This window comes from Prinia subflava, assembly GCF_021018805.1.
Source record: "Prinia subflava isolate CZ2003 ecotype Zambia chromosome W unlocalized genomic scaffold, Cam_Psub_1.2 scaffold_32_NEW, whole genome shotgun sequence".
NCBI lineage: Eukaryota > Metazoa > Chordata > Aves > Passeriformes > Cisticolidae > Prinia > Prinia subflava.
The window spans coordinates 2,209,899-2,233,722 of record NW_026960609.1 but is presented as its reverse complement, the minus strand read 5'-3'; the positions used below and the strand labels follow the sequence as shown (position 1 = coordinate 2,233,722).

Here is a 23,824-nt window from a genome sequence, read left to right as displayed (position 1 = left end):
GTTTTCCAGATGTCATTAAACTGCAGCTGGTTGAAGCAGGTTTGGTGGAGTGCTTACTTGAGATCGTCCAGAAGACTGTGGACAGTGACAAAGAGGATGATATTGCAGAGCTTAAAACAGCTTCTGATCTTATGGTTCTGTTATTGCTTGGAGGTAAGTATGGGCTGTCACTATGTTCTGCAAAGCAACAGCAGATACTTGTAACATTTTTTGGCTGCTGAATTTCACTATTTATTAATTTTCTAAATAACCTCGATGACCTGCTACCCACCAGGCAAACAATTAACAGGTCAGATTTTGTCCCTCATTGCAGGGCTGGATTAATTGTAGTGGAACCAGCAGATCTTCACAAATATAAAGAGAAGATTCTCTAACAAATGCTTTGGCTTGCTGACTCTCAGTGCTTTTTACCCTAGATGAATCCATGCAAAAGTTATTTGAAGGAGGAAAAGGCAGTGTGTTCCAAAGAGTACTTTCATGGATTCCTTCCAACAGTCATCAGCTACAGCTTGCAGGAGCACTGGCTATTGCAAATTTTGCCAGAAATGGTAAGAATATGCCATAATGGCTTATGTAAATCTATGTGTGCCCCTCTATCATGCTCTGTCTGTACAGCTACAAACAAGAACTGTGTTACAGTAAAGCTGCTGTTGAATTACACAGCAACATCACTAGTTTTAAACTTTACAATCCTCAAAAGCATTAAGCCTACTTTAAAAATATTATTTTGCATTTGTAGAGAAGTATAGGGGATTTCTGTCTTCTTCAGTATTTCTTCTATTACTCTTGTAAGTTTGTCATAAGCACTGCAATTTTCACAGATGATGGTGGTCAAATTCTCAACAATGAAATCTACAAAGGAGCAAGGAAATAGCCATTCTATTCTTAAGAAGCTATTGTAAAAATCTTAGTAATAATCTTCCCTTCACAAGTGACTTGTTACATCTCGCAGACGGAAACTGCATCCATATGGTGGATAATGGCATAGTTCAAAAGCTGATGGATCTGCTAGACAGACATGTGGAGGATGGAAATGTAACTGTGCAGCATGCTGCACTGAGTGCTCTGAGAAACCTGGCTATTCCTGGTAAGACTCTCTTTGCATTCTCTTGCAAGGTGAAATTCTGTTCTCCTACTGTACCCCCCCAGGGAATGTGGGTGGTAGCACTGACTGACAGTCCTAGAGGCGGGTCAGACTGCTGCTTTTCATTCTGGCCCATCACTGCTTTTGTGTCTGTTGCACAGCAGTTGAGACAAGCAGTTCTGAATACATCACAGACAGTGACTGTCCCTTGCTGCTTTGATCCCATAGTATGCCCCACCAAAGAAAGGGCAGCCTTGTAATTGGCAAGGAGCTGAGGAGGCTTTAAATATGATTTCTCAACCCTTTTTGTCCAGAGCACTGCATATTTATTTTTCTTTTTGCTTGCTTCATTTGCAACCTGTCTCACAGCTTAGGGTCCCCACCAGAGAACAGTGTCCACTTTGGTAAAACACCGCATCTTACTTAAGACTTTGAAAATTGCCAAATTAGAGCTGGAGATAGACTGACAGAATAGCTAGCCTATTGCAATTAGTTACTGTTTGTTGGCAGTAAGCTGAATGCTAATTTTGTCATTTTTAGTAACTTAATTTGTATGAGTTTTGATTACCCAAGCATAAAGATAGAGCACGCTCGAGAAACAATAAAGCAAATTTGTAACACTTGTGTATGGTTTCTTGTGCCAAGCCAAAAATAAGTCTTTCATCCATTTAACCTTATTTTACTGGTTTTGGGTTTGACAAATCACAACTTTTAGAAATGATCATGCATACATAACTAAACCCACTGAGGTTTAGCACTATTCCATTTGCTTACCTTTTTCAGGTGAGTCATTCTTTTCACTTCTATCAGTCAGTTCCCTGTAGCCTATGCTGAAGGGTGTCTGCCAGAGACCTACATAACCATCCCTGTACATTGTTAGAAAGAAATGAGCAAGTAATAACTGACCTCAGTGACGAGCTCTGTGTCAAAACACTATTTCAAATACCTAATAAGTACTTTTTTCCAAGTACACTCCTGGGCAAGGCTGAAATGTATTTCAGAGAGCTCTGTGAAAGTGGAGAACATGGGCTAATGGAAGGGATGAAAGAGAGGTTGGAGAGGGGAAGAAGGCAACAAAAGACAACAGATTCCAGACATGTCAGGCCACAGTGTTGTTTGTATGAAGTATTGGAACTGGGTAAGAGGTTATTCTGCTAATCAGATGCTCTTGTTCCTTTGCTTATGAGAAACAGAAGAGTGTGGTTGGGACTCAGAGAAGTTTCCTCATATTTGGGGGCAAGTATTAGCCTAGACTTCTGCCTGATGCATTTTGTGGAAGATGCCTTTCCTAGACCAAAGGGAAAAGTCTATCCCTTTAGGTGGTACTCAAGCTGAACAGAGAAAGTTAGATGTGCATACTGGGAAAAAGCACTTAATTTCACAGGAACCGTGACATTTTTATGCCACACAGTATCACCAGTGCACACTGTTCCTGAAGTCTGGGCTCACCACCTCTTTTTCAAACCATGTCTGAAAATTTGTTTCAAGACCAGCTCTGAAATAAATTGCATCTTCCAGAAATGTTCTTGAGATCAATCCCTGTTCTTTATTCATGCAGTTGTAAATAAGGCTAAGATGCTGTCAGCTGGTGTTGCAGAAGCTGTATTGAAATTTCTCAGATCGGAGATGCCCCCTGTTCAGTTCAAGCTGCTGGGAACATTAAGAATGTTAATAGATGCACAAGGTAAAAATAAACTGTTCTCTATGTATAAAGTGATTCTCTTTGGTTCAGTCTGTGATATGCTGCCATGATTCTTAAAAGAGAGAAGCAGAGTTTTTCTAAATTTCATTCCTGAAGTCATGGAATAAATCTAATACATGTGCAAAAGGAGAAGGAATATGGGTTGATTTTTTTTCCAGAACTTCTAAACTACCAGGGACCCTCCAAATTGGTGTCAAATGCTTATTTACTTTTGAACTTCTTTACACTGTCGCATTACAAGTGTGTATTGAGGTGTGTTTTGAGCTACCACTCCTATTTTGCTGTTTATTTACTGTGTTCCCTGGCTGTACCTCAGTCTTTGAAACAGGATAATACTCTATTAATTGTTAGACTGCAATTCCAAAAAGAAAAAGCACCTTTTAGTTACCAACTTGTTCCAGGATGAGGATTTATAAAATCAGAAGTCTGTTAAAAACCAGAAATAGTTCGTGAAGTAAATTAGCTGTATATTTATTTTTGACTCAGTCCTACAGATTTTTTCAAAAGATCCATTCTAGTTCTAGCAAAGCTATTGGATGTGAAATAGAAATTTTTTGAAGAAACTTACATGACTTACAGTCCATCATCAAACCTGATCTAACTGACCACAGTGCTCCCTTCTGGCATCAGTCCCTCCTGGTTTTTAATTCTTGAGCTGGCTCACAGCTCAGGTGGGGGTGTGATATCACCTGTATTTTCCCTGCTCTTAATCAGTGCACAAGCTTCATTAACTGGGATGATAAGTTATTCAAAAACTGGATTATGAATGTTTTTCTGGTTTTTGGGGTTTTTTTTTTCCATTTTTACTGGATTTACTTGTTTCAGTGCAAACTAAGCTTTTCCCACTGGTAGTGCAGGTTAGTGAAGTTCTTCTAACTCCTCCAAGTTAGTAACTTTCAGCTTGTTTTTCTAGCACTTGCTTTAAAAAAATGACAACCTTTTTGTTGTGTTGTTGGCTCCGGCATCACGTAGCAGAAGCAGCTGAACATCTGGGCAAAAACGTAAAACTGGTGGAACGACTAGTGGAGTGGTGTGAAACCAAGGATCATGCAGGTGTGATGGGAGAGTCCAACAGACTACTTTCTGCACTTATACGACACAGCAAATCAAAAGTAAGTTAGTGGAAAAAAAGGTCAGCTTGTCAGAACCAAGAGTTAACCTGTGCACTTGCTGTTGGTAACCAACCCTCCAGCTTGCCAGCCTTCTAGCGAGCCAGCTTGGGTATTCATGTGCTACATCTCCTCTGCCCAAGGCTTGACTCATTTTTATTTTTAATGTATCCTGCAGAAGTTCAGCATGCTGTATTCTCTGTTTTAATGATGCCATAGATGAAGAATCAGTGAACTCAGTTGTAAGGATCTTGCTATATATTTATATAAAACTGAGATCCAGAAATAGTCTGTCTCCCTACTCTTCATACAGCATATTTCAGAGTTTTAAGATTCAGATGGATCACTAGAAATAATAATTTATCCCAAATTCTAACAAAAGCTTGCTTGTATATGGCAAAAGGTATAACATTAGGAAAAATTCGTCTGCCCCTCCCATCTCCTTCACATCAATCAAATATCTTTACCTAAGCAGTCCAAGTCCACCATTCTTGTTCAGCTGAGTATTAGACAAAGCAGCTTTATAAAGGACAAACACATCTCCTCTGGAGACAGGCTGTTTCAGGCTCAGACTTCCTTTAGCATATTCACTGATACACAGGCTGCATTACTGAGCTTAAATAGAAAGTGTGATTTGGAGAGCTCAGACTGTAACAGCGACCTCTTCATTCATCCATGGCATTTGTGAAGTGAAAAATATAGTAGGGGCCTGATATGTACTGAGTGTCTCCAAGAACAAATCAACAGGCCTTACAGGGATTTAAATCTGTGCTGATTTCTAATATCACTGTGTCTGTCTAATATCCATTCTCCATTTTATCTTCAGCCTCTAAAACTGATCAGGGTTCATTTTCCCGGTTCTCACTTTTTCTGTCCCCCTCTCCACAGTCCCCAACATGCACGCATGGATGGCAAACACCACCACGGATGCGAGATGTAATAAATATTCTCTATAGGACAAGACAATTCAATTCTAAATATGGAGACACTACTGATGACATCAAATAGATATTAAGGCAGAAATTAACAGCTGTATCACAGGTGAATTAATTTTTGGGGGGTGCATGTACTCACAGAGGAAATTTGATGTGAAGAGGATAACAGAGCTGAGAAGGTGGGTTTTTTTAAGCTTTTGCTGCCCTCTAGGTTTGAATATGAGTACAACTGTACAGTTCTTAACATCAGGTTTGAATTTGGCTTTTAATTTTAAATGCTTTGGGGTAATATTTACAAAGGCAACAGTCAGTTTTAGTTATTCAAAAAAACTGGAGTAGGTACCTGTGATTTCAGCCACACTAGCACCAAACCTGTCATCTATTCGGTACTGCCTTTTAAAGGATGATGTTCACCTACAATATAAAAAATTTTGATGTCAAAGATGCTGATTGGTTCATAAGACTTATATAGTCAAAATTCCACACCAATTCAAATAGAACTTAGCAGTTTCCTGATTGTCTCAGTCTGAGAACTACTTTGGAGTTCCAGCAGAAAATCACAAATAATAAAATGCATAGTTCAAGTACAGAAAAATATAAAAATACTTAAACGCTTGCATACATTATGTCATTTAGGAAGAAAAAAAGGTTTTAAATGTGATATTCTTGGGTCATTAGGCTGTAATTTGGGCTGCTAGTATCTTCAGTATGATTATCTAAAAATATTTTAGTTTTCAAGGATTATATTTTGTCTGTTTCCTTGCATAAACAAAGCTTGTGCAAGGACTGAATAAATAATTCATTCTCAACACATGTCAGTTTATTGTTTTGGCATGTGGCTGGTGTAAGAAAGGGGGATGTGTTTTAAATAGAAATTTAAGATATAGATGAAAAATTTAAATCATATTCTTGTTTCAAGAAATAAATGCTACTTCAAACCTTTGTGCACTCACAGGACAAATAAAAAATAATAAAATCCAATCCACATTTTCTCAAATAGTTTCCTTTCAGCATGTCAAATTAACTGATTTTTCAGGTAAACATACTGCAAGCATTTTTGGGATATAAGACGGTGAAAACATGAGATGCACAACCACATTTAAAATTATAACTAACAAATATCTGTAGAGACCAGAAATCTTTATTTATCTCCTGTCACATAAGTTGGATCAAATTTTGGACTTGAAAACAGAATCCCAGCTGTGTATTTTTGATCTGCTTGAGACACATTTAACTCAGTTAAATGACATTTTAAGTTCCTAGATACTGGGCAGCTGTACTGCCCAACAGTTCAGTTCAACAGCTGGCTTTAGAACAGAAACCAACACATTGGTGTCCCATACCTAACTTTTCCTTACCTGCTTTGTATTTCAAGAAAAATTCCATAATAAGAGACCACTGCTCATTTTCCTGTCCATGTCTAAACAGCTTTTCAAGTACACCATTTCTGTTACATAGTAAGGTGTAATATTTGTGATCTCACCTCTCTGAACATTTTGAAGAAACTCTGAAAATTCATGGAGAGAGATGAAGCATTTAATAACTTTTTTATAACTATGGTAGTGTGTTTCCTTACCCTAAGTATAAAGTTTGTTGGATACTTTGAACCCCTAATTATTTGATGATCAATGGCACAGCATGAGAACTTGAGTTACATTGTATAACCTGGAAAAGAGTTCATTTTGTGTGTCCTAACTTAGTTATGGGGTTACCTGCCTTGGTTTAACACCCTGCACCTTACAATTGCAGAGCAGTAACAGATAATATGTAAGCCTGCATGTGTGCACATTGATGTATGAAGTGATTCTATGTGCATAAAGCCAACTTTGAGTACCCAAAGATAACACATCTTCCCTGACAATTCCCTTATTTAATATAGTTTGTATGCAATGCGGAATTTTTTCATCTTTGTGTTATTTATTTTAGGATGTAATTAGGACCATTGTACAGAGTGGTGGCATCAAGCATTTAGTAACCATGGCGACCAGCGAACATGTAATTATGCAAAACGAAGCTCTTGTTGCACTGGCATTGATAGCGGCTCTAGACTTAGGTGAGTATACCAGCAGTTCACTCCACCTGTTTCCTTTCCAGTCTGTGCCCAAGAGAAGCCATAGAGGGAGAATGCAATGTAAAATAGCGTCCTTCTTCCTCTTGCCTTTCAATATTTCCATGGTGGTTCATGCAGACACAGGCAAGCCATCACATTATGCAGGAAACTGGAGAGTGCTGGTTATACAGGATCTGCTCCATCATTCTGGTAGGTGGTGGTGTGATCTAGAAAGGCCCTCCAGCTTAACTTTCAGATTTGGGGTAAACCCAGAAAGCAAACATACCTTAGACTAGAGACTATATGACCTGACCCCATTCCTACACTGTAATGTTAATCTGCTTTTGAGGGAGCTTATCAAAGTGAAGCGTCCAGTTACCTAATAAGTAAGAACTAGAGAATACACGGAGGTGGTTAATGCTGCTAACATGTCTTCATTAAATTACCCAGAAATAAGTGCAAGAATTGCCATATGAAGGCAGACATAATTACATGTCTTGACCTGCGTTTGTAGTTCCTCAGCTTTTCTAACAGAAAAGTAAATGCTCAACAGAGGTTTTGTTTATCCTATTTGCTTACTTATTAACTAAGGAACTAAACAAACAGCCTTACATATTTTTGTTCTTGATTTCATCTCTTGCCATTGTTTACTATGGAAATGCTCTGTTCAACTTTCAAATCACTGCCAATACATCAAGGAATTGTTTTAAATAAAAGGAAAGATGTTACTATTCACATGAATCATCTCTTTGTCTTGTCTTCAGGCATTTAAAGGTTGAGCCCAAATTCAATACATGTATCTTAGAAAGCTAGAGGCAGTAATTCAAATGGAGATTTTGAAAAATTTTCCACAGGCTTTATAATGGACCCTGAGCATCCTCTACCATGGAATTGAGAACTACACAATCTTTATTTACTCAGACAGAATTTGCAAAAGCAAATTCAGGCAATGGAAGTCTTGAATGCTGAAATATTCCAGGTGTTGGCCTAAATGGCTAGAAAGCATCACGGCTTTTCCATCAGCTTACTGCACATTAAGACTGGATTTCATCATTAAACTCTGTGACTGTCCTTTCAAGTGGTTAGACAACTTCACATTTTTATAGCAAGAGCTGTGATTCTTGTCATCAAACCATCAAATATGTGCTCGAGTTTTATACCAATGAGTTATGTACCACAGACTCACTTTCACTCTGGTGAGAGATAATGTGTCAATAAAAGGATAACACATGGAAGTGTCAAAGCAAGTGCCACTTCCAGGCTTATAAATTTTCACTTGTATTTCAGTCACTGCTGAAAAGGATCTTGAAAATGCTCAGCTTGTTCAGATTCTACACAGACTGCTCTCAGATGACAGGAGTGCTCCAGAAATAAAATATAACTCCATGGTGCTGATCTGTGCTCTTATAGGATCTGGTGAGTATTCAGGAGAGGCTGCTTCCCAAGATTTATGTGTGCAGTATAGTTCTTTCCTACAGCTGAACACAGAGCATGTGCAAACACACTGTGACTGGTTCTCTGTTTACAATGGGTATAGACACAAAGGTTCAGTTTGCTATGACTCTGTAGGGTCTATCTATAGTGTCAAGGATGAAGTTGTTAAGTCAGTTTTGGATATTAACTCCAGAAACTTGACCCTGGCTTCTGCAGGATGCAGCTAGCTCAAACTTTGACAGGAAAGAAACGAAAAGCATTTAAAACTGTACAATATCAAGTTGTCTTTGCAAATATGCAGATCACAAGAAGTTAATTTTCATTTCTAGCTGCAAGTTCCCTGTAATTGATGTGTGATGGTGCTTCAGGAAGGATCCTTACATTTATGTCACTAGGAAGGCTCCTTCCCTCAACAGCCCTCACATACTCAGCCTAGCAGGCACAACATGCACTAACACACATCAGTGCTGGACACTAAACCCTCACCTCTCTGAGTTTGCCCTCTGCTAAAGGTCAGGCTGTTTACAGGCTGTTGGAGCAGGCTGTGGTTTGATACTGCAACTTCCCACCTGTGTGTGGGCAAACAAACAAAACAAACTATGAAACAAAAAAGGGCAAGGTGTCATGGGAAAATTACATTCAAGGTTTCAAGAAGTTGCTACATTTCTTTCATTCAGTTCTTTAGAAAGATTGAATCTGTGGGGGGAGAACAAATTTCCTTCCATAAAGGTTTAGACATTTACAGACAACTAAGATGACAAAGAACTGGAATAATTACAGAAAGGTGGAAAGTCAGAGCCTGTCTGCACAATTTGCCAAGTGTGAAACATGAAGTTTCTCTAGAGGTTAGTTTACAGCAATTCAATTAATAGATTAAAAGTTACCAGAGTTAAACATGTGCTGTCTCTGTAAACAAAGATCATTTTTTACTTAAACAGAGTTCACCATGCCTACTGCAAATGTAATTTTGGAGACCTGTACACCCATGCAAGTGAATATTATATTCCTGCCATCTTATACAAATACTTGGTTCTAGAGAGTATACACATCTCAGTGTGCAAAGATTGTGCTCATAATTTGCTAACAAACCTCAGCTCTTATCACTCACTTTAATGTTAAGACATGTAACTTAGTTGTTACTCACAACCTTCTTGAGCCGTTTCATGCTTGGGACTATCCATGCATTTTAGAGCAGAAGCCTTTTGCCAAAGGTTCAGAGTCAGCCTCACTGTCTTGATCTTTATTTCCATTACTTCCAACTAAAATAATCATCTTCAGAAAATCTGCCTGACAGTTGCATTTTCCCTTCCTGAATCTTGTCACCTGCAACTGACAGTTATTTGAAGTCAAATACCTGTCTCTCTTGTCCACCAGAGTACAGACCAGTCTTATCTTAGGAGGGTATTTTAGGGTTATCCAAGTGGCAGAGTTTAGTCTGCCACCGCACTGTAAGCTGTGCCTAGGCATAAGGCTCCTTACCCTGCTCCCAGAGAACAGACAGCAGCATGTAACTGCGTTATGCAGCTGTGAAGTTAAGGCCCAGAATTTGACTGACCCGGTGTTCTTCCTAATGGACAGACCTGTGTAAAATCAGTAAGGACACAAGAATAATAACTGAGCAACCCTGGTACTAACTTTTAAGTTGAGAGGGTTACTATTTTAACCAAGGAGAGGAGGATCAAGGAGCTGATTGCTCTTTACATGTTCTTTACATGGGAAAATACTAAAGTACACCTCTTACAGCTCTGTTGCCTCTAAACTGTTTTCATTACCATTCCCACATCGTGACCCACGTTTCCTTATTCTACTGTGAACAGACCTGTGTAGTTATTTTTAAAGTAACTGACCTCAGTATAGTTCAATAAAGACTAGAAGCAGTTCCATTGGTTTAATAAATGGTTTAGTTTAATTCTCCAGTGACTGCTGCTGTTACTATGCTTTGTTATGGGGTATCTGACATCACATTTAACTTGATGTTGCTAACATCTGTGTGTTCACAGAATCACAAAATGGGTCGAGCATATGGCACAGGATTGCATCCAGAAAATTCCAGTGAGGGAGACTCCACAACCTCACTGGGGTAATCTGTTCCAGTGCTTAGTCACCCGCACACTAAAGCAGTTCTTCCTCATGTTCAGGTGAAACTTCCTGTGCATCGGTTTCTGCCTGTTGCCTCTTGTCCTATTGCTTGGCATCACTGAACAGAGCCTGGTTCTATCCTCTTCACACCTTCCCTTCAGACACTGATGAAGTTTACTTCTCTATCATCTCTTCTCAAGGCTGAACAGGCCCAGCTCCTTCAGCCTTTTCCTTCTGAGAGATGTTCCAGTCCCTTAATCATCTTTGCTGCCCTTCACTAGATGCACTGTAGGAGCTCCATGTCTCTCTTGTACTGAGGAGCCCAGAACTGGACAAAAGCACTCCAGATGTTACTTTATCAGGATTGAGCAGAGGGTCCCTTGACCTGCTGTCCATGTTCTTTCTAATGCACCCCAGGATACCAATGGCCTTCTTGGCTACAAGGACACACTGCTGGCTCATGGACAGCTTTTCTGGTCATTCTCTGCAGAACTGCTTTCCCCACATCAGCCCACAGCCTGTGCTGGTGCCTGAGGTTATTCTTCCCCAGGTGAAGAACTCTGCATTTGCCTCTGTTGAACTTCAGACAGTGTTAAGCAGTTAACAGATACCTATGTTTATGTGATTCTTTTCATCTGGAAGTTCCTCTTGCAACTGAGTGAATGGATAGGGAAAGAAAAATGAGGACAATGGAAAATGGAAGAATCATCCAAAGCAGAGCATTCTTAGCTAGCACAGTCTTCTGTAGGCAAGAGTCTCCATGAAACTGGATGTTACCAGCCATGATAAAGCACAGTGAAATGCCTGGAGAAAGCGGGAAGTGCATACATAGGATACACACCCCAACAGCTTCACTGACATCAGTCTGTACATACACGTTCCCAGGTGCACAGCAGGATGAGAGGTTCCAGCTCTTACGTGGTAGGGGTAAACTGCATGACGACTAAAAACATGTGAACAGCAAAGTGGGTAGGGATGGGAACAAATGCCAAAGCTTGCTTTAAAAAAAAAAAAAGTAAATAGCACAGCATAAAGCATAGCTATCTGAAACAGGTGGTTGGGTTTTCTCCTGGGAAATTCAGAGATTAGGCCCCCAGCAACATGTGGAAAGCAAAATTAAATGTATTTGTTGCTGAGTGGGATTTCACTAGAGAGGCATGAAACAAAACCAACCATTTTAGATCAAAATTGTGAGATTTTCAGAGTACAAGGCTTTGAAAAAACTCATCAAATTTCTTACAAAATTGCTCAATTTTATGAGTTGCTCCCAACCTCAATTAATACAAAAAGTAACATGCAATCCAGGATCAGAATCATCAGACAGTGTCTCCTAGTTTTGAGTAAAACATAAACACTGCATCCATATGCACAGCACTGGGCAATGCTCTGTGTGTTGTGTTTGCATTAACTTCAGAGCTGAGCTGTAAAGGGACAGCAAACAGTGAGCAGGTGATGACATGTCCATTAAGGACCCATCTCACACCACCACACAACCAGTAAGAGTTGACACACACAAATGATGCAGTGAGCCTGTCACGGCCAGCTCACTTGGTCAGGCTAGTTTAAAGAATAAACAAAAAAAAAATGTTTTCACTAAAAATACTTCCTAAGCATCTGTTTTGGAAGGCAATACAGGTGGGTATTTTTAACTGCTATGCAGCATGTTCATCATTCATCATTACCTGAAATCCATGGAGTTTGTGTGTGATGGAGGCCCTGAAAAGTTGTCTCCCCATCCTCAAAGGCAATTCAAAAAAGTAAACAATAACCAGGTTATGCATACTCACAGCAGTGTGTGCAGGGTTTAGTAGAAGTTTCTTACAGTTTTCTTCTGCCTGTCTCATACAAAGCACCGTTTCTTTTAATATTTCCTTTTCCAGAACCTCTTCAAAAGGAAGTGCAGAGCATGGCATTTCTAGAAGTCATATCAAAACTCCAGAGCAATGAGAACAAAACTGTTGCCCAGCAGGCCTCGCTAACAGAGCAGAGACTTGCTGTAGAAAGCTGAGGCAGGTCTTGTTTCCAGTGCATCCCATCACAGATTTCACCTTTGTCCTCTGTCCTGCTGCCAGTCCTGCTATGTTTTCCACTGTATCACTTGTGCATGCATGTAACATTCCCACAGAAATTGATTAACTGCTGTAGGTACCCATCCAAAAAGGTTTCTACAAATTCATAGGAGGTGTTAACATAAACCTGTCTCCACCCGTAACTGTTCTACTTGTATTCTTGTTGCTTGGGCCACATAGTAGAATGTGCATGTTGTAGTCCTATGATGATGTAGAAGTGGTACTACACAACGGACTCTTTCCTCATCCCCCGTAACTGCATAAAAATGTACTACTAAACTAGGGACAATACAAGATGCAGCAAGTCCAGACTAGTGTGCTGACTATAGGATTAAGAAGTAAATCCAGCTCAATTTTTGGTGCTTTGGAGATTCAGGTTTGAATGCAATGTACTGCTGCTCATTCACTGGTCTTGCCTATTAATGTCAAACTCGTGGTACCTAGAGGTAACAAATAAAAATTTCAGTGCTCTCACTTTTACCTGTGGTTTGTCCTTTTTTCTAATCCCACGCAGAAGCCGCGACTGCACCACCATGCACTGGTGAGTTCTTTTTGTTCCTGGCTCTGGTCTGACTCAATCACTGCCTTTTGGCTGAGCAGATACAAAGGAAGCTATTCCAACCACTTTCACTGTGTGTGCTCACACAGAGGCACTGTGTGGTGTAACAATCATGCATTTTAGCAGCAAGGCATGATACAATCCTTATCCTGTAAAGCCATGTGTGTATGAGTGCTCCTGGGCTTGCTTGGGATTGCTTCTTTGCTTACTGGGGGTTTTATAGATGGATTTTAAGGGAATATCTTGCAGCAGCCATTCAATTCAAAGGAATATCTGGCAGAAACCCATCAAGTAAGAAATGGAAGATGCAAGAGACTTCCTTTTTCTCCTTTCCTAGGTAAGGGAGATGGAAAACTGCCAGTCTGAGCATCTTACCTCACAACTGCTCTTTTGTAGGTCTATAACATGCCAGTGAGCAAACCAGCAGACAGCACTTTGGCAAAACAAGGAGCCAGTTGGGATAGCAGTTTCCAACAAGCCAGCAGATGTTATTTTGGACTGTGTGATACCATTGCCTAGCTTGATAAAGCCCGCCATGCGTGAAGGTTATAACATGTATAACATTTTAAAGTGAATTCAGCATTCCCAGAGCTGAAGTGCCAGCCCCAGAAGTTTCAAGTTCCTTTTCTTACCAGCAGAGGCAGCAAACACAAAGTCCAAGCACCTATAAGATCCCATGCCAGGCAATTGCAAACCCCTTCTTCTGACCTTCACAAATTCACTCCCCAGCTCCATGAGACCACTGCCTATCCCTCAGATACTGCAATGGGACGATGCCAGTCATGAGAGTAAAGGGATTGTTTACACAAGCTGGGTATGAAAAAGAACTTGCCTTCAATAGTCAGCTTAAGCTCTCAGATTGTACCAAAACACAGCAGATGCTACAGGAGGTTTTACATTGCAGAAATTCTACATCCATTTAATCCAGTGTCAGAAACATGCAGGAAAAGACTCCAATACCAAACTGCACAACAGCTGTTATGGGTCAACACAGTTTGGTGTTTAGTTAAAGAACAATATAGACTATTGCCTTGTCAGGACCTTAGATTTCTTTAGAAAAGACAAAGACCTATCAAGGGCCAGTTCTTGACTATTGGCTTGTGGTTTGGCCACTGAGAAAAGAGAATGCGACTTTTGGTAATACCCATATAAAACCGAGGCTTTGTTCGAGCCTTCCCTCTTCTTCTCCCGGTGAGCCACCAGGTAACATCGTGGGCAGCAGCAGGGCCCGGCTTAGGCCCCCTCCGCCTTGGGTGGCCGAGCCGGGCCCGGCCGGATCTCTGGGAGCTGCTGCCACGGGGAGTGGCCCGGGCAGCTAAGCCCCTTTTCTCCCCGGCTGCCGGCGGGGGAGACGGGAGGCTCTGGCTCGGCAGGGCTGGCCGCATGCTAGAGGCCGCAGCAGAGGGAGCCTGGCCATGGCCGGGCCCAGTAGCAGCTGGCAGCGAGGAAAGGGAGCTGGCAAACTCTGATGGCAGCTCCGAGCTGAGCTATCTTAGATCAGATCGAGGGGTGGAAAAGAAAGCATCCATCAGCCTCCTCTACCGGCATGGCTTTGAGATCTTTGCAGCTGCGGCCCGGCGAGAACCACATGAGCACCGCAGGCCTGGGCAAGTTTTAACTCTTTCCTGCCAGCAAACAGAACTCCCAAAGCACTGGCCCTTCCTGAAAGTGAGATCAGACAAAGTAATAGAACTATAAGGAGACATAGCATGAAACAAAGTCAGTGAAGAGTGAGTGAAAAGGCTATTTGGAACAAAGGAGAAGGAGTGGCCTAATTTAGCTGGATGTCCCTAGTAAACTATGGATAATGGACTATTTTTCCTGTAACATGTGAATGCTGTTGGGGGGGATGTAAAGCTCTAGTTAAAAGTGATATGAAGCTCTTTGTTCCTAAGGAAAAGGAGATTTGTAGTTTTTGAGATGAAGATGATTTTGGAAATAGGAAAGAATCTTTGTTTTATACTAGAAGAGGCATCCTTAAACAGTACCCCTAACAAGCAGATATGGCCCATATGCAGTGTTGGGAAAGCTGCTATTGGGAAAGACTTCACAAAGGCAGGTTTTCTGGGAGGCTGTCTTTTGTGAAAAATGAGACCCACAAGACAACTTTTATGTTGTTAGTGGAGAAATTCCATAGAAATTTCTAAGAGACACTCCTTTCCTAAAAGAACCGATGAAAGATTATATTTGAATGGTGAAACTGACTGAAAATTACAATTTTTATCTCTTTATGTTGTATGTGAGAAAGTAAACCATTGGAGGGGAGGTGGTGCTTTGAAAAGTTTCATTTTTTTTCTTTCCCTTTTTCTTTTGGCATGTGTTAAGAAATCTATTTTTATCTTTAAGTTGAGCCTGTTTTGCCTTTTCTCCTAATCCTATTTTCACAATACGAAAATATTTAAACCCCTACACTAAATTTAACAAGCAAAGTTCAGCTAATGTGAAACCTCTACATAATTTGGTGTTTCTGCCCCGTTATGAATTTAAAACCATTACAACAGTAAAAAAAACAAGACAACAAAACACACATTCAGAAAGGCATTTGCTAGTACTAGTGCAATAAAGCCACTGACAGAATCCAGAGCTGTCAACACAGACCAGGACCTCATGACATCAGGCTCCTGTTGGAGTCTATGTTTCCATGGATCCTCCACAGAGAGTGAAATGTGAAGGGATTGAATTGAAACCTTTAGAAAAATTAGAATATATAAAGCCATATATGCATAAAGTAGAAATCTAAGCCTCAGTTTTAAGCTTCACATGCCCTAAGTGCTTAGTTGTTAGTGTAGAAGTACAGACCTTCAGGCCTAGTGATAGAGTTTAGACACAACAAAAATAGAGTACTGTGTGGCCGAGTTTCTCAGGTATCGTGGGCATGATATGCTCACAGATACCATTTGAGCTATTCCAGACTAGGCCAAACTAGGCCTCAGGCCTGGGCCTAGTAGGCCGCAGAACGTTCAGCATACGTAGTAGCAGATAAACTTATCTCCTACTAGGTATGTGTTAAGGTATGGCCACCCGCAGCATGGAGGTAATGGCACTAGATCTCCGTAGCCACCTTAATCCTAGATTGCTTACATACTTCTGTATGCTCACCGCCTATCACAATGCACCTGCTACTGTAAACTATCTGCTCTGTACTTAACCGGCCATCTCACGGAATAAAGCGGATTGCGTGCTTAGAACCATATTGGTGTGGACGCACGTTATTCTAGTCCCCAGTCTTTCCAGGGTTCGACAACAGTGGCGCCCAGAAACTTAGAGACAGAGCCCTGGATTTTAATGAAATATTTAGCTTCGATGCTGTGTGATTATTTAGCTTAAATGCTGTGGATTATTTAGCTTCAATGCTGTTAATTAATTAGCTTAAATGCTGGAAGTCCTCGCTTGATTTTGGACGTGTGTGTGTCGCTTGCGATCTACAGTCCAGAATTCCCGAGGCAGGCTGGGGAGCGTCAGCTGATTGGTTTGATTAGAAGGCGACAGTGCCACCCACTGTCAGTGGAAAGAAGGTAAGAGCAGCGGCGCGGATGGATTCACTCATGGAACGCGATTACATAGCTGCCATGCAGCTGCTAGCGTCCATTGTCTCGAAACGGGGCGAAAAGATCAGGGATTCTGATATAAATCAGCTGGCCCAATGGGCTAAAAAGAAAGGAAAGTTACAGCAGCCCTCGCTTTTGTTCAGCGAGACAGAATGGAAGGAGATCGGAGATTTACTGTGGGACTCGGTAGTTTCACAGGGGAAAGACGCGAAACTCTGTTCAGAGTTAGGCGTCACGTGGAAGAAAATTATAAATCCGCTACAAACCTTTGCCGCGGAGCGCAGAGCTGCCCAAGCCGCGATTTCCGCATTGGAGAGAACGGCCCCTTGCTCTCCTGAACCGGAGACCGTTCCTTCCCAAGCGGAAGAGCGGAAAAAAGTATCCAGGGTTGCGAGATTTTTCGGAATTAATTCCACGCATCCGGTGAAAGGGAACGCGGCCCCTCTCTGTTCCTCCCTCCGTGACGTGGTAGACGTAGCCAGCCATGCGGGTGAGAGACCGAGCGAGAAGCCGGAAGTGTCCTTGCCGCGGTTCGGCGAGAAAGGCGTGGGGGAGGAGACGAGCCAGCTGCCAGACCCGAGGGGCGTGGCGAAAGAGGAGGCAGGCGGGACCGGCAGCGGCGCAGGGCGGGCACAAGTGACGCAGCAAGGAGGCGGACTTAGAGGCGGTGCCACAGGCGGAGCGGAGCCAAACCCCTCCCCGCCGGAACGGGAGCTGACGTCAGCTGCCCACATGACAAAAACAAAAACAGAGAACATGGCAGCGCCCATGGCCGGATCAGACAACGCGAGTTCGATTCAACCTGAGATCCCTGCGCCCCCACAGCCTGCATCAGTGGGACCCGCCACCCACCCACAGGCGTCTCACTGTCCTCTGCCAGAATCTGACTCGGATGAGGAAGTTTTGAAACCTGATAACAGCTGTGCAACGCAATTGCCGGAAAAGCCGCAGAGGTCAACGGAGCTGCAGCAAATTATAGCAGAGCTTGCTAAGCTCTCTAACCGGCAAAGTCAGCTGGAACAAAGGACATTTGAATTATCCAAAACGTTTCCACAGAAACCATGTACCATACAACCTCTGTCGTCAATACACAGCCAGCAGGCGTTGCCATCCAATGCCCAGCAGATGGCGCTGCCTGCCGAACAATCTGATCCGCTGTTGAACCGCTGGGCCGAAGTTAAAAAACATGCCATTCTCGATAAGGATTTTGAAGCAGCCAATGTTATAGCGTGTCCTGTGGTGATTGAGCAGAACGTTGCCAGATGGCAACCGCATGAATGGAAAGTACTGCAATCTGCAAAGCAGACAGTTAGCCAGTACGGGATTCGTGCGGAAGCTTCCAAAAGTATTATCCAATACATCTTCACTGCTGACCTCTTGTGCCCTGCTGACAGTTCTAACATTGCAGCACTTCTGCTCACGCCATCTCAATTTCTCATTTTTGAAAGGGAGTGGAGACGCCTGGCAACCGAGGAAGCCAATATGCATCAAACAGTGGGAGATCCATTTTATGGGATTCAGCCGGACATGCTGACGGGCCAAGGAGCCTATGCCACGACAAATGTACAGCTGACTTTTCCCATCGAAATCCATCAACTCTCCCAGTCACTAGCCTACAGAGCTTTGCTGTTGGTGCCAGACAAAAAGAAGCCTCCATCCTATGCCAACATCAAGCAAGGAGCCACCGAATCGTTTGCTCAATTTATTGATCGTCTTTCTACGGCATTGAGAGATGCCCCAGATCTGCCTGACGAGGTGCGAGACCATCTGTTTCGTTCTCTGGCATTTGAGAACGCCAATGCACGCATGAAAACCATTCTGGCCTCCCTCCCTCAAGGCTGTGGCGTGGACGAAATGTTGGTGAGAGCAGCGAGAGCAGAACAGACGAACCAAACAGCAGCTTTCACAGCGGCAATGCAAAACGCAATGCAGCAACAGGGACATGTTATTGCAGCTGCATTGACGGGAAAGCCCTTCAACCGTTTTACTAATAACAAAAAATCAGCGGCAAAGTCCCAGTGCATCCGCTGTGGTGAAATGGGTCATTTCAGGCGGACCTGCCAAAAGCCTGTTTGGTGTCACCACTGCAATGTGGACACTCATGCCACAGAGGTCTGCAGGAAACAGGGAAACTTCACGGCCAGCGCGCCGAGGCAGCGCGCCAAGACACAAATCAATGCCTCAGCCCACCAGACCCCAAAAAAGACTCATTGAGACAGACCAGACCTGCTGCGTGGAGAAGCGTTGGTGTGGACATAGCAGCAGAAGAAGTCACCTTGCAAGATAAAGAAGTCACCCTAATCCCAACTGATGTCTCTGAACCCATCTATAATACAATTTCCTCAGCTGGAGGTTTGATATTAGGAGGAGCCTCCACGAGCAAACAGGGTATTATGGTGGTGCCAGGAGTCATCAATGCAAATTACACTGGACAGTTAAAAGTAATGGTTTATGCCCTGCAGCCTCCTGTGACAATCCCAAAGGGGAGCAGGATTGCTCAGATCATCCCCTTTGAGGACATCCTGCCACGTCGTCAGTCCCACAAGCAGCCTGCGAAAACCGAAGGCGGAGCTGGGAGCTTTGGATCTATGGGACACAATGTTTTCCTTACAGTGGATTTACACGAGCGGCCACGGATTGCAGTGAAACTGCAGCGAGGCGATGAAATTATTGGCATGGAACCACTTCCAGACACCGGCGCAGACATATCTTTAATTAACAAATTACATTGGCCTTCTCATTGGCCTTTGAAATCCCCCTATACCCGCGTTGTGGGCGTAGGAGGCCTGACTGTTCCCTCAATAAGTGCAGATCCTATTCGGATCATCTTTGAAGATGGACAAGTGGTTGTGGCTCATCTATATGTTGTGCCAATGCATGAAGAGATTCTGGGGCTGCTAGGAAGAGATGTGCTTTCCCAAATAGGGATGGTTTTGACTACTGACCGGCATTTTCCTTAGTGGCCACTGCAGAGCAGCCACCCATTTTAAAAATCACCTGGTTAACTGATACCCCTGTGTGGGTTGAGCAGTGGCCAATGACAGAGAAGAGGCTGCGAATTACCAAGCAATTGGTGCAGGAACAATTAGAAGCAGGTCACATTCGACCCTCAGTGAGTCCATGGAACACACCGATTTTTGTCATCCCTAAAAAATCAGGGAAATGGAGACTGCTACATGACCTTCGTAAGGTTAATGAGCAGATGCAAGCGATGGGTGCTCTGCAACCAGGCTTGCCAGCACCGACCATGATTCCTCAAGGGTGGGACATTGTGATCATCGATTTGAAGGACTGTTTTTTCACGATCCCACTCCATCCTCAAGATACTCAGCGCTTTGCCTTCACTGTGCCATCTATTAACAGAGCAGCGCCAGCACAACGGTATGAATGGGTAACTCTTCCTCAGGGAAGTCGTACCTTGCCTACCATGTGCCAGATATTCGTCAATTGGGCTTTGCAGACAATTCGTCAGCGTTTTTTCAATGCAATGATTTATCACTACGTCGATGACATCCTTGTTGCTACTAAGGAGCCTCTGCCCACAGAGGACTTGGACTGGCTAGTCACACAGTTAAAACATCGTGGTCTGACTGTGGCCCCGGAAAAGATACAACGATCAGCCCCGTGGAAGTACTTAGGATGGCTGATCACGAGTGCACAAATCCGGCCGCAGAAAATTACTTTACATACCAACATTTCAACGTTATATGATGCTCAGAGACTTTTTGGAGACCTGCAATGGGTTCGTACCATTGTAGGAATCACCAATGAGGACTTGCAACCGTTTCTACCATGGCTACACGGTAGTGATGCCAGTAGCCTTCGACAATGTACCCCTGAACAGCAACAAGCCTTAGTTAAGGTGTCAGAGAAGCTGCAACGGGGTTGGAGCATTCGCCGCATAGAACACCTGCCACTGTCACTGTTCCTCTCCAACGCAGATGTCTGTCCGTTTGCCATCATCTTTCAATGGCAAAAGAAAAAGGGGGAACACCAGTCTGGGTTAAAATCGACAGCTGGTGTGATTGAATGGGTGTTCTTGCCGGTGCAGCCGAAGAGTCGTGTTATGACAAGAACAGAAGCCCTTGCCGCGCTCATCAGGAAAGGGAGAGATAGGATGTTAGAGATCGATGGGGAAGAACCGGCAGATATCAGTGTTCCGATCAGAAATGAAGATCTGGACTGGAAACTGAGGCATTCTGTGGAGCTGCAAGAAGCATTGTTGGGTTTTACAGGTGTGGTTCACAACCGACAGCCAAAGGGTCCGATGTGGACTCTGATTGTACGCCATCAGTGGCTGGAGAAGCCTTTGCGTTCCATGACACCTGTGGAAGGCAGAACAGTTTATACGGATGCCGGCCGAAAGACACAGAGAGCGGTGTGTGTGTGGAAACAGCAAGGAGAATGGAAGCAGCATTTAATCCACAGTGAAGCCGGAGACAGCTTGCAGACCATGGAACTGGGAGCAGTGTGTTGGGCTTTGCAAACCTGGAACAAGGAACCTCTTAATGTGGTGTCAGATTCTTTGTATGTGGTTGGAGTGGTACAAAGAATCGAAGATGCACTCATTAAGACCACTCAGAATCAGCGCCTCGGAGAACTATTTCTACGACTGAGGAGTATACTCAGACAGCGTCAGCATGCCTTTTGCGTGATGCACATTCGTAGTCATCAGTGCAACAATGGTTTGGGAGAAGGCAATGCACGGGCAGATGCTGCAGTCAGTTGCGTTGCCCATGTCCCTCCTGAAAGCAAATTTGTCAGAGCTCGCAACAGCCACGAGAATTTCCATCAGAATGCTAGAGCTTTGCGTCGTCAATTTCAAATATCTATGAACGATGCACAGGGGATTGTTCGTGCCTGCCCTCAATGCAGTCATCACGGGCCAGGTCTTGGCCTAGGCACGAATCCTCGAGGAATGAAAGCCCTGGAACTGTGGCAAATGGATGTAACACACATCCCAGAGTTTGGAAGGTTGAAATATGTTCATGTCACTATTGACACCTACTCCAAATTCATTTGGGCCACAGCACAAACTGGGGAAAGAGCTCTGCACGTTGAGAGACATTTGACTGTTTGCTTTTCAGTGATGGGAGTGCCTGCAGAAATCAAAACTGACAATGGTCCAGCTTATGCGGGACAACGAGTTGCTAGGTTTCTGCAAAAGTGGGGAGTCAAACATACTACCGGGATTCCTCACTCTCCTACTGGCCAAGCCATTGTGGAACGGGCTCATCGGACGCTGAAAGAGTATCTCACAAAACAGAAGCAAAGCAATGACCTAGATGTGACCAATCGTTTATCTAAAGTACTGTTCACTTTAAATTACTTATGCCTAGCAGAAGGGCGAGAAGAGCCTGCAGTTGTCATCCACCACCAGGCTGTGAAAGAAGGGAGACCACAAGCAATTCCAGGACTTTACGTATATCATAGGGACATGCGAACGGGTGAATGGCAGGGACCCAGTCCAGTCTTGTTTAATGGTCGCGGTTATATGTGTGTTTCTGCAGGAGAAGCAGGACCTGTCTGGGTGCCGAGTCGCTTTACCCGTGCGTGTCCACAGGAAAAGATACCAACCGGCGGTGACACTCCTAGAGACACTCACAAAGACAGCGACGACTCGCCTGAAGCACCTCAAGAAGACGTGGAGAGTGCTGAAAATTGACTGTTTTAATACTATATCATTGCACTGTTATTGTGTGATACTTAGAGGCACGATAAGTTATTGGTTAGGGTTGTAGGTTGATAGCCTGCGTGCTACACTGTGTGCTTTTCACAATGGGTGAAATGTTAAGCATGAGGGTGTTGGTTTTGATCAGTGTGGTAGTAGAAACAAGAACAGGGATGTTTGACATTGACGCAAGGGAGAACATGTGGGTTACTTGGGCCAAACAAACTAAACAGGATTCCTTTTGTTTATCTCTAGCGACACCATCCAATCCTTTTAGAACCTGCTTGATTGGAGTTCCACTGACCTCCATGGCAGAGTTCAAGTCTTTAACCCCTGTCAGCATTGACCCAAAAGGTGCTTTAGGGCCACAAGCTGCTGCCATAGCGCGAAACCTTAGAACTGCTGGTCCAGAGCCTCAGGAGCTTGATCTTTTAGGTTCTGTGCCAGGAAACTATTGTCTTGTCTTTGGGCGCTTTGCAGTGAATTCAAGTCTATTAATCATAGATGAGCAGCAATTGAAAGGCCACGCTACGTGGCTGTCCCCTCATTCACCATTGTATTACAATTACTCTGAGTATTGTAATAGTTGGGTCAGATCTGTCACGCAATTGACAACAGCTGCTAAGAGATTGCCACCAGGAATCTTTTTAGTTTGTGGAGATAGAGCATGGTCCACAGTACCTCCAAACAGTGTCGGAGGACCGTGTTATTTTGGTAAACTAACTCTGTTCGCACCTAGTATTCACCAGGTTCTAGGCTTGCCAAGGAAGGCTCAACGAGTCAAGCGCAGTATGTCTCAACTAGGTCCCGACTGCAGAGATCAAGTTAATTTATGGCAGCCTGCAGCCGTGATCTCAGCATCCATTTTTGCCCCAGGAGTTGCTTCAGCACAAGCCCTCACACAACTGAAACATTTAGCCTGCTGGACAGGGAAACAGATTAACATAACGACGAAGTTGTTGAGTGAGCTTGCTGAAGATGTTAGTGGCATTCGCCATTCAGTGCTCCAGAACCGAGCCGCGATTGACTTCCTTCTTTTGGCTCAGGGGCATGGATGCGAAGAGTTTGAAGGCATGTGCTGCATGAATTTATCAGACCACTCACGGTCGATACATCAGCAGTTAGCGCAGTTGAGGGACAACATGAAACATCTTGTAGTTGAGAACACTCCGTTTGACAATTGGCTGAAGTCTTGGAATCTCACTGGGTGGATTGTGGATTTAATTCGTTTTGGTATAATGATCTTTATTGCTGTCATAGTAGTTTTGACAATAGTGCCTTGCTTGATACAATGCATGCGCAAATTAGCCGACCGTGCCTTAACGTCAGTTTGGATAGCCCAAAAAGAAAAAGGGGGAACTGTGGCCGAGTTTCTCAGGTATCGTGGGCATGATATGCTCACAGATACCATTTGAGCTATTCCAGACTAGGCCAAACTAGGCCTCAGGCCTGGGCCTAGTAGGCCGCAGAACGTTCAGCATACGTAGTAGCAGATAAACTTATCTCCTACTAGGTATGTGTTAAGGTATGGCCACCCGCAGCATGGAGGTAATGGCACTAGATCTCCGTAGCCACCTTAATCCT

The 23,824-nt window shown here is 43.4% G+C and overlaps 1 protein-coding gene across 10 annotated transcripts in view; it reads left to right on the top strand.

The window, feature by feature from the left end:
• Positions 1 to 22,369, top strand: part of LOC134565059 (rap1 GTPase-GDP dissociation stimulator 1-like) — a 178,168-nt gene extending 155,799 nt beyond the window's left edge. For 6 of the 10 annotated variants that reach the window (XM_063424426.1, XM_063424433.1, XM_063424434.1 and 3 more), the window contains 8 exons: positions 10 to 153; positions 417 to 548; positions 953 to 1,087; positions 2,643 to 2,768; positions 3,759 to 3,898; positions 6,757 to 6,883; positions 8,168 to 8,296; positions 22,080 to 22,369. In XM_063424426.1, coding sequence (XP_063280496.1) covers positions 10 to 153; positions 417 to 548; positions 953 to 1,087; positions 2,643 to 2,768; positions 3,759 to 3,898; positions 6,757 to 6,883; positions 8,168 to 8,296; positions 22,080 to 22,234 — 1,088 coding nt within the window. In that variant the 3' untranslated portion in view covers positions 22,235 to 22,369. Of the gene's footprint in view, positions 1 to 9; positions 154 to 416; positions 549 to 952; positions 1,088 to 2,642; positions 2,769 to 3,758; positions 3,899 to 6,756; positions 6,884 to 8,167; positions 8,297 to 12,273; positions 12,931 to 22,079 lie in introns of those variants that run through there. The other 4 variants (XM_063424428.1, XM_063424427.1, XM_063424435.1 and 1 more) reach the window with 4 other exon arrangements.
• Positions 22,370 to 23,824: the final 1,455 nt, after the last annotated feature.